This window comes from Eretmochelys imbricata, chromosome 21, assembly GCF_965152235.1.
Source record: "Eretmochelys imbricata isolate rEreImb1 chromosome 21, rEreImb1.hap1, whole genome shotgun sequence".
In the NCBI taxonomy this organism is placed as follows: domain Eukaryota; kingdom Metazoa; phylum Chordata; order Testudines; family Cheloniidae; genus Eretmochelys; species Eretmochelys imbricata.
The window spans coordinates 11,728,958-11,741,739 of NC_135592.1; the positions used below are offsets into that span (position 1 = coordinate 11,728,958).

The 12,782-nt window shown below is 43.4% G+C and overlaps 1 protein-coding gene across 2 annotated transcripts in view; it reads right to left on the reverse strand.

Annotated features, from left to right (window-relative positions):
- Positions 1-12,782, reverse strand: part of FKBP5 (FKBP prolyl isomerase 5) — a 53,062-nt gene that overhangs the window by 23,354 nt on the left and 16,926 nt on the right. The window contains exons 2-5 of one of the 2 annotated variants that reach the window (XM_077839390.1): positions 12,400-12,541; positions 4,692-4,817; positions 3,136-3,280; positions 1,180-1,322 (exon numbers count right to left, since the gene is read on the reverse strand). In XM_077839390.1, coding sequence (XP_077695516.1) covers positions 1,180-1,322; positions 3,136-3,280; positions 4,692-4,793 — 390 coding nt within the window. In that variant the 5' untranslated portion in view covers positions 4,794-4,817; positions 12,400-12,541. The remainder of the gene's footprint in view (positions 1-1,179; positions 1,323-3,135; positions 3,281-4,691; positions 4,818-12,399; positions 12,542-12,782) is intronic. The other variant, XM_077839391.1, reaches the window with a different exon arrangement.

Genomic DNA, 12,782 nt, shown 5'->3' on the forward strand with positions numbered 1-12,782 from the left:
ACTGGGTCAGACCAATGGTCCATCTATCCCAATATTCTGTCTTCTGACAGTGGCCGATGCCAGATGTTCATTCGAGGGAATGAACAGAACATGGCAATTATTGAGTTATCCATCCCGCCATCCACTCCCAGCTGCTGGCAGTTAGAGGTTTAGGGACACCCAGAGCATGGGATTGCATCCCTGAGCATCTTGGCTAATAGTCATTGATGGACCTATTCTCCATGACTTATCTAATTATTTTTTTGAATCCAGTTATATTACTGGCCTTCACAACATCCCCTGGCAAAGAGTTCCACAGGCTAACTATGCGTTGTGTGAAGAAATACTTCCTGATGTTTGTTTTAAACCTGCTGCCTATTAATTTAATTGGGTAACCACTGGCTCTTGCATGCTGTAAAGGGGTAAACAACACTTCCCTATTCACTTTCTTGACACCATTCATGATTTTATGGGCCTCTATCACATCTCCCCCTCTTAGTCATCCCTTTTCTAAGCAAAACAGTTCCAGTCATGGAAGCTGTTCCATACCCCTAATCATTTCTGTTGCCCTTCTCGGTCTCTGCTGGCCAGACATAGCACCACTAAGAAAGAGGCCATTAAGCCTGCTGAAAATGAAAACAGGCACACTGAGGCCAGTGGCTCTCCAAGGCAATTAATTGCAGCCAGAGCTGGGACAATCTGAGCTTTAATTAACTAAAGATGCTTTACTTCTGTTGGGTTTTGCACACTTTTATTTGAGAGGTTTTGCCAAGTGAACACGTACAAAATGTGCTCAGTTTGGCTGACCAACAGCTGCTCCATGCCAACTCTTATTTTGATTTAGCTCACTGGTATTAATGGATTTTTATGACGTGAAAACATTTTTGAGCTGCCCTCCCCCTATTTTATAGATGTACAAACACCCCCCCCCCACAGAAAATTAACAGAGTCTGGGTCCTATTTGTGTAGGTGTTTTCCATATGCTTCCAAGTTAAGGCTTCTTTTCTGGGCTTCGTAGCTTCAGATCCTGTTTGGGCTCTGCTTCTCTAGTTTAGACGTATATTTCTGAGAAAGTATGGGCATGAGTTGCTGAAGGTGGGGGGAAAACAATTCAAGAAGCCAACTGCTCTGTTGAATTGGTTTTTAACAGCATGTCCCAAGGGAGGGAGTTTCCCTACCAACACTCTTACACATACTTGCCTCGAAAAAGAGGGTTGCATTGGAAGGGATTTTCGGGACGCTGCCAGCCGAGCCATACGCATATTCTGGTTTACACAGCAAGTGGCAGATCTCCCCTTTCTTCATGGTGGCAACCCCAATGTCCCATGCCTTGATTACCTGGCCTAAGAGAAGGACATGATTCAATACGGGGGAATGATTTATAACATGAAATTGCCAAAAACAAGTTCTAGACACAGTCCGTTTTCTTTTTTCAAACGCTCTGCTATATCTGTGCATTTACGGTCTTTACTTGTGGTCATGAAACCAATACAATAAGAGTCACAACAGCTACACAACTCAACTACTACAAGGAATCCATCAGATCCAGCGGTCATCATAATCTAGGGACACACTGAAGCGTACGTCAGAAAAGTCGGTCATGGAAACTTGTTGCAGCCCCCTCCACATTAGTGGAGAACATCACCCCAACACGGAGAGCCTGAATAACACTCTGTGTTATTTAGGTGCTAGAGTGGGGCTGTGAAGGGGATATGGCCAGAGTGGCTACAAAGGGTGTGTTGACACCCCCTGGGAGTGGAAGGCAGCTCCACACGAGTTTCCCACAAGCTTGCATGAAAGGCCCTACAACAGAGTTCTAGGAGGGAAGGACTATTGCACTAAGCTGTTCTTCTGGCTTAATACCCCAAATTCTATAGAGAGAGTTACATAAACTTCACAGTCCAGGAGTCTGTTCCATGTTCTCCTGTCCACTTTCTACAGAAGGATTTTGAAGCTGTAAGCCATTACAGGAGCAAAAGTTTCCATTCTGTAAGCTTAAGGGCCATAAAGGGGAATGCAATCTTAGTAAATAGAGGCCGTTAGTAAATGGTGGTCCTTAATTTAAAATAAAATAATAATAATAATAATAATAATAATAATAAAAAACCATGTACTCCAAAACAATTCCTTTTTGTTCTCAACCTGCCACATAGCAAACAGAAGGTAGAATTTCATTTGTCTAAGCGTAACTCCCTTTGTTGCTCAGGAAGGCCAAAACCAAATTGCCTTGAAGGTCTGCTGACATCTCATAAGAGATTTGAAAAGGAAGCATTCTAATTAGAAATAATGCCTTTATATTTTTAATTCAATATAGCTATACTCTCCCCACGTTTATGTTACTAGTGACATCTGCCTGACAACAGGAACTCTAAAACTTCATGAGAGAGTTCTTCAGTCATTATTCAAGCTGGGGGGTATAAAGGTTACCACTGGCTGCAAAAGATACAAATAGGCAGGTATGCAGTTCAAATCCTGTCACACTCAACATGAAGCACACTTTAAAAATCCATTTTGCCTAGGGAGGTGGTGGAATCTCCTTCCTTAGAAGTTTTTAAGGTCAGGCTTGACAAAGCCCTGGCTGGGATGATTTAATTGGGGATGGGTCCTGCTTTTGAGCAGGGGGTTGGACTAGATGACCTCCTGAGGTCCCTTCCAACCCTGATATTCTATGATTTTGCAAAAGGCTATAACTATGTGGACAGCAGGAACGGGTAAAGCAGCACACAAAATGAGAGGGGAAGGAAATATATATTTCCATTGTGATCGGATTTTGAGCACCCACAGACAGATTCTCAGAGGTGCTGAGCACAAGCATCAACCATTGACTTAATGTAAACTGCTAGATATTAGACACCTACAGTCAGATTTCCAGAGGCACCCAAAAGCAGGAAACATTTGGAAATTTGGGCCTATAAAATATGATCTCAACACCCCAGGGGCCCTTAACAGACACACACAGTGACAATCACGCACAGCCACATCTACTCAGCAACAGAACCAGTATTACAACCTAAAATTTCCTTATTCCCAGTCTTGTGTTCATTCCGCTTAATCATGAGCTCTCTCTAACAATAGAATTATGTATCAACAAACTGACATTATCCAGAGAAAATGCACTTTGGATCCCTGAGATTGCATTTCCATTTCACTCCTTACCTTTCCCCAGACTGAAAATAAATGGCTCATTCCTGTCACGGCTGGAATCAAATTTTTTTCCATTGGCCAGCTTTCCTTTATAGTGAACATAAACCTTGTCTCCAATCATAGGGGATTTATCCTCATTACCAGGCCTCTTCACAACCTAGGAGAGAGAAGGACAACTAGGATGAAGATGGGAAGAGTCCATTTCAACAAACAGGCGGCTTCAGTTGACGGAGTCCCACAGCTTTTCTACTCTAGGCAAATGTCTAGGTTCTAGACACAACCATGCAGCTAAGCTCCTCTCTCCAACAACTCCAAACTCCCAGAACACAAAGCATAATAAGGCACAGCTGAATAATAAGGCACAGCTGGCGCACCCCAGCCTCATTGGTTCCAGCAGCGCAACAAAACACCCACCTCACAGTTCCTTGCACAGTCCCAATCCCAGAGAACAAGCCCAATGAATGTTGCGTACTAGCCAGCAGGTCTATAGCTGGTAGCACAACAGCACGGTCTTGTTTTTCAGTTTAAGTAGTACCTCTGATCCAGTGTTTAAGTAAAATTGCTGAGCTTTCCCAGGTATATTCAAGGGAAGATTTTTTTTTTATGCCACGTTTGAACCCAGAGCACGTTTTTATTTCCATGGCGATCTAGGGATGCTGATTCGGCCTCCCAATGGCCATGGCTATTCAAGCTATCTTCTGCAAGAACCAGATCTCTAGATCAACCCTGTCTTCCAACTCATGATGGCAGAAATCTAAAGAGGTAATGACTGAAATAACCTTTTTATTAAATTTGTCCCCTCAAAATAAAAATCAATAAATAGCATTAGTTGTTTCCCATCACATATATAGGGATTTGTACAGGCCACAATAGGGAGAGCTATAGAGGCTTTACAATTATACAGGGATGTGTTTAAGTACCATATTTAGGAATCTAGTCAGTAAAATAATATTTACTTGCTGCCAGTGGAATGCCACATCCATAGGGGTAAAATCATTCCATTCGTTTTTGGTCAAAATTCTTTTATGCTACTGTTTGGAGAAGGCAGTTCTTCAGCTAAAAGGAGCGGGGAATGTGCGCAGAGGAGATATCACTGGGGAAATCGTTATATTCAACAGATAGGATGAAGCCCTCGAAAATATACTGCGGAACAATCCAGGATTTGCCTCCAGTAGGAAAAGGGGCTGAGCAGCAGACTAGACGACCCAAGTAATAGAAATTTAGATCTAGGGAAAAGCCTATGAGTAATACATACATATACTGCATGGATGTACTGCTAAAGATCTGATTAGACATACACTAGCAGTGAAATTCACAGTGAAGGCTGATATCTGTACTGCAGTTGTGATCTCCATGCCATTTAAGTCTTCCTATTTTTGTAAAGGGAATTGGACAACTAAATCCCCTACACAACTTTGAAAAATCTCAGCTTTATTGTGCTGGAAGCTGTAAGACAACCCATGCCACTAACATTCAGACAGTTAACAGATGTGTACGTGCTCTAGAGTCACTGAATTAGGAGTGTAGCAGCTATTGAAATGTGCCATTAGCTTTGGCAATGACCTCACCTTCAGAACCCCTCGATCTTGATTGGGTGTGATGTCCTCTCCTTGTTCAGCAAGAGCTGCTGTCTGGACTTCTTCATTCTTTGTGGCCTCGTCAGTTGTCATTGTCTACTTTCATAAGCACAGATGCTGTCAAAACACATACAATACACCACGCTCAACTGCAATTTGTATTTTCACAGGTCTACGCTCCTCTAAGGCACCCAGTGCAAGAGCACTGACCCATTTGACCTTTGCAGGAAAGAAAATCTATTAGCATAAAACTGGTCTACATATGCAAAGTGGAACATCCCTTTCTATGGAGGACAGAGCCACGAATTGTTAAAAAGAAAATTCGTAAAACACAGAATCTGCCTTGTATACGCAAACAGGACTAGACCAATCTGATCTCCCATTGCACTGTTAGTGACTGGGAACAACTTTTTAACAGTCAATGAAAGCCAGATTTCTCCATGCAAGGTTTCCTCTGAATAGCCAGTATGACTTCACCACCACTGCCATCTCTATAGGAGGATTCCAGGAGTGTCACTCGGCAACCTAAAATGTCTGTTGAATCAGCGTGAAGTGATGAAACAGCTACAAGCATGGTGGAGAGCTCTTTTTGATAGAATATCACCAGGTTCAATCATCAGTAGGACTGGTAGTCTGTTCCTGTCCAATTTAAGTTTGCAGCCATTTTTGGTTTTTAATAAATACAAGTTACACCTGTGTGACAGCATGGGTTTTCAGCTACTAAAAGTCTTGTTAATTCTTTGAGGATCTTTTTAGCAATAGAGATCAGCGATAACCTCACACAATCACTCAATACATGGAGTCACAGAGAGGTGTAAAGTTAGCCTGGTTTCACATCCTTATGTTCTGTCATTGTCAATCAATCACTGCCATGTTTTGAGGCAACACTGTGACATCACAAATCAGCGTATCAATCCATGGAACACCCTCAGATGAGTTTTGCCATTGGCCCTGGAAGGTTGAACACCAGGGAACCACAGCAAGAGCTAGATAATCAACTCCTATGATGGGACAAAAAGTCAAAGAGTCTCAGGCAGATGAACTCCAGATAATTCTGGGTTTGAAAGATTCGCACCGACGTGCTGAAGTGGAACCCAAGCAGAGCAGAAAGCCAGGACAGAGACCTGAGCACCAGAATTGTATGCCCCAAGTGTCCCATTCCGGTTAGCTAACAGACAGCTGTGTTCTGCATCCCTAGATTGCAAGAGTAGCACATTATAGTAGAAGCTTAGCAGAGAGGTGACAAAGGCATGGATGACAGTCTCGGCCTCCTGACCAACTGTAATAGACAGGCACAAGCACTGCCCCCGTCAGAGATACACTAGCCATTCCTTCCAGGATCTTAGAGAGGAACACATTTTAGACAAACATACAGCCTGGACCAGCCCAGCGTCCTCGTGACCACGAAGCTTCCAAACACAAGGTGATCAGCATGCAAGTTAAGTTTACTGATCAAGATGCCAAGTAACATAGAAAACGCCTTCATTCCCTAAAAGGTAGACATTTCTGTTTACAAGGGCATGGAAAACCATAGATGTGCAAACTCCCTCTCATCCATCAACCAAATAAGCCCGATCACCGAGGAGCTGTTTCAGGGCCCACAAGCGGAGAAAGTCATTTAGAACACTAACCTTTTTGTGCATTGTACTGCAAATTACTTTACGCCCACAGTATATGTCAACCATTTCCCATAGAGGATTATTTTCTGTGTCTTTGGAAAATCAAAACCAAAAGCTATTTTTAAAAGCAGCACCACCACCCCAGATTCCTTGTTGTTTCTTCTTGCCCATCCTCCTGGTCCATCTCATTTTTTGAAAAAAAAATTGAGATCTATATCCAAAATATGCTCAGCACTGTACAGACATGCAGGGAAGTATAGTTCTTGTGCCAGTGAGCTGACATCCTAAAATCTCTGCATGACTGTTGCCTTTTAAGACCCACCGCTCCCCCTTTTTGTCCTGTCAATGTCTCTTCTTTTTCCCTGTGTTGCTGACACTCGCAGTAAAACAAGTCTCAAGACACTTGGTATTTTTCTTTAAGCCCCAGTTCCTGGAATCCTCTGCTTACATACAAATCTCAGCTTTTTTTTTAGAATAGGGTTTAACCCACATGGCTGCAGAGAAAAGCTTGACAACGTGACTAAAGTGTGCCCTTGGGTACATCTGCACTGCACCTGGGAGGTGTGATTCCTAACATGTCGACAGAGTCACATTAGCTTAGCTTGAGTTAGTGTCCTAAAATAGCAGTGTTGATGCTACAGAATGAGCAGTGGTTTGGGCTAGCCACCAATGCTTGGACGTAGGAGGTTGGGCAGGCTTGGACTCAGATGGCTAGCCTGAGCCGCTGCCCAGGACACGACAGCCACACTGGTACTTTCAGCGACCTAGGTCAAGCTAAGCTACTGCAAGTCTGAGTACCTGGGCTGAGAATCACACCCCCAGCTGCGCAGAGACATACCCAAAAAGGTTCAAAAGCCAAAAGTCAAATAAAAAGAACCCCATGTTTTTTGTTTTGGTTTCAAAACCCATGATTTGTTAAGCCAATCGCACAATTTCAGGGGTCCTGACTCATGATTTTTGAACACTGAGGGCTGGCAATATTGCCTTCCTTCCCCTCGATCTGGTATCTCTTCTCACCACACATTATTCTTTTTGCCCTATGCCTCTTCCCACTTCCACCTCCTTCATTTTGCTCTTCCGTGTTCCTCTGCTTTCCACTGCTCACAGACTATAGGCCTCAGAGAAAGACTAAAATAAGTTTGTCTTTTAAACACACAGTTCAGATGGGGATTGCAGAGAAGGTCTTAGACACACAGGGCACAATGCGCCTGGTAAGCTGGATTTCCTGTTGGAACCCATTGCTGCAAACAATCCTCGTTGAAAAAGATACAGGACATGGACATTACCTGAAAGAACACACCACTCAGGGTGGGGAAGGTAGAGGGGGAGGAGAGTTCAAAAATCATGAATCATGCCCTGCCAAAAAAAAATAATAAATCATAAGGGTTTTTTACCATAATAAGTCTGGGGCTCTTTATTAGCCTTTAGGGTGCATCAGGTCATGTTTTGTGGTTCTCACTGCAACAAAAAAGGGCTAAAAACTTGCCCTTGTTAAGAAAGAAAGATGAGATTCTCACATATGTGCAGAACCACAGGGGCTGGAGCTTTAAGAAAAATACCAAATCTTGCAAGCTGAATGAGACAATAGTGACAGTGAGTTGGCAACAAGGTCAGAAGGATGGAGGATAGAATTTGTGTAAGCACAGACAGCCCTGCAAAAACACCGTGCTCGTCTGGACTCATTGCGCAACTGGCTGAGGCTTTGACAATAAGGCAATTTTCTCCATCAAGGACACATGTTTTACAATACCCCCTGATGAGAAAGGAATTGCCTGAAGTTTTAAAAATATTTCCTGGCAATTTCCTTAAAATCATTATTCTATTTTGGTAGCTGCACTGCTGTGCAATGCATAATCAAGGAAATGCATGACGTTGAACTAGAAAGCAATTGTGTTTAGACATAAAACAGATCTATTAAACTAGTTACAATGGTGAAACTTTCCCACTGCCTTTGGGGTTGAGGCTAATAGAAACCAGTGGGAGAAATCAGTCATTCAGGGATTTATAAACAGAAAACGGAGTTTTCAAGTTTAAGAAGTAGAGAAATCATTTGGTAAGGATACGTCCACCTTTAAAGGCAAACATGACTTTGAACTCATGCTAACAGGGGAAACTGACTAGAGACAGTGTTGTTAAATACACGTTATAAACAAACAAACAAACAAACAGAAAAGTAAAAAGCAGGTGTTTATTTAATTTCCTCTGTAATCTGTGGATTTCGCAGGCTGCAACAGGGTGAAAAGAAAAACAACAATCTTTAAATGTCCTAAAGCCAGAAACCTCAGCAGAGGGACTTAGTGGCACATATAACTGTGAAATTATCTAACTTTTTTAAAAAACGGATTGCATTTTAGATTGACAGTGTTCCTTCAGAGCTCTCTTTTCCAGTGATATTCATCTTTATACTCTGTATTTTTTTTTAAATTATAAATATTTTGTGCACTATACACTCAAAGAATCAGTTAGGGCAAAGCCACTCCTGTATCTCTCTCTCTCTCTCTTTTTTTTTTTTTTAGTTTTAATTGAGAAGGGTTTTTTTTCCTTGGGGCATCCACCATAAGGTTTATTCAGTATTTAAGAGCTCATCTGTAGCTATGGATATTAATCCAAACAACAACAAAAAAGCTACCAACCAAACCCTACTGCATCCCAAAAAAGGGGTACTTACCCCAGCCAACAAGAGGGTAGCCTTTTTCTCTCTCTACACAGCTTCTATAAACCGTTCTACAGCACTCACATCCAAGGATCTCAAAATTCTCTACAAATATCACAAAGCCTCAGAACTCCCCAAGCCAGCAGTTACACATTGTCCTATTTTATTGGTGTGGATGATGAGGTACAGAAAGATTTATGTGACTTGCCAAGCGTTACAAAAACGAGCCAGTGGCAGAGCCAGGAATGGAAACCCAAAGTCCCAACTCGAAGTTCTGTGCTCTAAACTACTGGACAATTTTGCCATGTGCCCGCAAGTTACTGCTGGGCTCTCCCACAGTTCCAACAAGCACCTATCACAACAGAATAAGCACTCCCTTATTGCCTACATAATGCCAACGTTCAGGCAGTTCCCATCACCACAACCAATTAACCAGGGGCAGAAGAATTTGAAAGGAGATCATTTATTAAATCAGTCCCGGATACCAACCTCTATCACCAGGCTATGGCCAGCCTAATCTCAAGAATGATCAACGGTCTAGTGCAGAAACCATGGCCAAAGGACTGCAGCAGTTGCTGCCTGTCTGCCGAGAACTGGTTGGTCAATAGATGCTGGCTCTCTTTATTTCCAGTTGCTCAATCACATTAAGAGACTATTAAAAACACATTCAGCACATCCTCAGTATTACTTTTTTATGTAAGCAATTACTGTCGTCACCACAGGGATGTTATACAACTGTGAATAGGAGGGGAGGTGGTCTGCATTACAGCAAGCAAGAGGGGAGATGCTCACAAGATTCTCTATTAAAATGTGGCCCACATTATGAAAGAGCCCGAGAACCCCTGTGTAGTGAAACTGCCTTTTGCTATAAAAGAGGGTGTGCTTTGGTCAGGCTTATCTTGCAATTTATAGCAGTCCTTTCAAAGACACAAACGTAGCCAGTCTAGCTTGCTATGATCCACGTTTTCCATTCATTTGAAACAAGCAATGACAGAAAATCTGCCACTCACTGAGCATTTAACTAAGTCTTCTGGCAGAGAGAAAGAGACGCTTGCACAGAGTCTAGTAAACTGGCTTTGAGATGTCAAAGCCTGACATTTTTTTTTGTGGGACCATGTGTATTCTGGCTAAAAGAAGGGAATTAATTATCTGAGACAAAGGAAACTGGCATTCTGACAGACTCACATCCTAACCAGGTCCTGTTCTCCCACCACTTTGACTACAAGACTAAGATATTGTTAGGTTTAATGTCAGACTGTCAAAAAATATTCCTGGAAGGTCCTAAAAATTAAAGCCAAGTGGAAAGATAAATTACTTGGCAGCTTCTAGATCGGGGTGGATAAACTATGGCCCGGGGCCACATCCGGCCCTTCAGATATTTTAATCCGGCCCTTGAGCTCCTGACGTGGAGTGGGGTCCGGGGCTCGCCCCGCTCCACATGTGCTGTGGCTCTGCACGGCTCCCAGAAGCAGCAGCATGTCCCTCCTCCAGCTCCTACATGTAGGGGGAACTAGGGGGTTCTTCATGCTGCCCCCACCCCATGCACCATCCCCGCAGCTCCCAGTGGCCAGGAACCATGGCTAATGGGAGCTGCAGAGACGGCGCCTGCGGATTGGGTAGCAAGCAGAGGCACCTGGCCATGCCTCCATGTAGGAGCTGGAGCGGGGATACACTGCTGCTTCCAGGAGCTGTTTGAGGTAAGCGCCACCTGGAGCCTGCACCCCTGACCCCCTTCCACCCTCCAAACACCTCTGTCCCAGCCTGGAGCTCCCTCCCGAACCCTGACCTCCCCATTTCTGGTCCCACCCCAGAGACGGCACCCCCAGCCAGGGCCCTCACCCCCTCCCACCTCCCAATTTCATGAGCATTCATGGCTCTCCATACCCAGATGTGGCCCTTGGGCCAAAAAGTTTGCCCACCCCTGTTCTAGATGGTCTGTACGCCTAGATAGAACACAATTGTTAAGCTACTCAATGTACCACACATCCTGATATGCCATTAATTTAAATGGAATGTTGATATGTGGGAGGTGGGGGAGAGACATAACAGGTGCAAAGGAAGGGATAATCAAATTACATCAATGTAGACATCTCCTTCCTGAATAGGCCCTGATCCCCTGCAGCGCATATCTATTAAGTAATCACTTATGCACATGTTTAACTTTAAGCGCATATTTAAGGACCACTGAAGTCACAGGAACTCATGAATGTGTTCAAAGTCAAACATATTCTCAATTGGAGAATAAAAGTTTAGATGTAATGTGATATAGCGGCGTGTTTCATTCTCTACTCTATCTAGCGACAATAGTAAAGGTTTGTTTTATTTAACATGGGCCAGTATTGCAGAATTTGATACCTTTCGTTCTGAAGCACTGTCTAGTTGGCAGCCGCTAACAAGCAGAGTGCCCCAAGTGTTGGTCCTGGGGCTGGTTTTGTTCAATATCTTCATTAACGATCTGGACGATGGCATGGATTGCACCCTCTGCAAGTTTGCAGATGACACTAAACTGGGAGGAGCGGTAGATACGCTGGAGGGAAGGGATAGGATACAGAGGGACCTAGACAAATTAGAGGAATGGGCCAAAAGAAATCTGATGAGGTTCAACAAGGACAAGTGCAAAGTCCTGTACTTATGAAGGAAGAATCCCATGCAGTGCTACAGATTAGGGACTGAGTGGCTAGGCAGCAGTTCTGCAGAAAAGGACCTAGGGGTTACAGTGGATGAGAAGCTGGATATGAGTCAGCAGCGTGCCCTTGTTGCCAAGAAGGCTAACGGCATTTTGGGCTGTATAAGTAGGAGCACTGCCAGCAGATCGAGGGACGTGATCATTCCCTTCTATTCAGCATTGGTGAGGCCTCATCTGGAGTACTGTGTCCAGTTTTGGGCCCCACACTACAAGAAGGATGTGTAAAAATTGGAAAGAGTCCAGCGGAGGGCAACGAAAATTATTAGGGGACTGGAGCACATGACTTACAAGGAGAGGCTGAGGAAACTGGGATTATTTAGTCTGCAGAAGAGAAGAATGAGGGGGGATTTGATAGCTGCTTTCAACTACCTGAAAGGGGGTTCCAAAGAGGATGGATCTAGACTGTTCTCAGTGGTAGCAGATGACAGAACAAGGAGCAATGGTCTCAAGTTGCAGTGGGGGAGGTTTAGGTTGGATATTAGGAAAAACTTTTTCACTAGGACGGTGGTGAAGCACTGGAATGGGTTACCTAGGGAAGTGGTGGAATCTTCTTCCTTAGAGGTTTTTAAGGTCAGGCTTGACAAATCCCTGATGGGATGATTTAGTTGGGGATTGGTCCTGCTTTGAGCAGGGGGTTGGACTAGATGATCTCCTAAGATCCCTTCCAACCCTGATATTCTATGATTCTATTAAGATAGAAGAATGCAAACATGCAGAAAAAAAACCCACATTCTAACTTACTGTTTTTAAACTGAGGAGACCAAAAGTTTTGATTCAGTTTTTAACCTCCAGATTCTATTAACGTCTCTCTCACACCCTTCTCTTTTCCTGCTCCACGGCCCACCAAATCAGCTGGTAAACAAACTGTTTGGGAAATGGCTTCCTGTGGGGAATACAAAAAACAGTTAACATTTACTTTGTACAGCCATTGCAATTGGGCACAAAGCTGCTTAGGAATTCAAGAAAAGGGGAGTGGGGAGGGTGTTTACTTGTTTTTAGCTATTTACCATTACAAAGATTATCTGAAAATTTAACTTGGCGGCACACAATCTGTAATGTAGGAGCAACAACAAACAAGTTTAAAAAAAAAACAAGAAAAAACTGAGGTCTAAATATACCCGTCA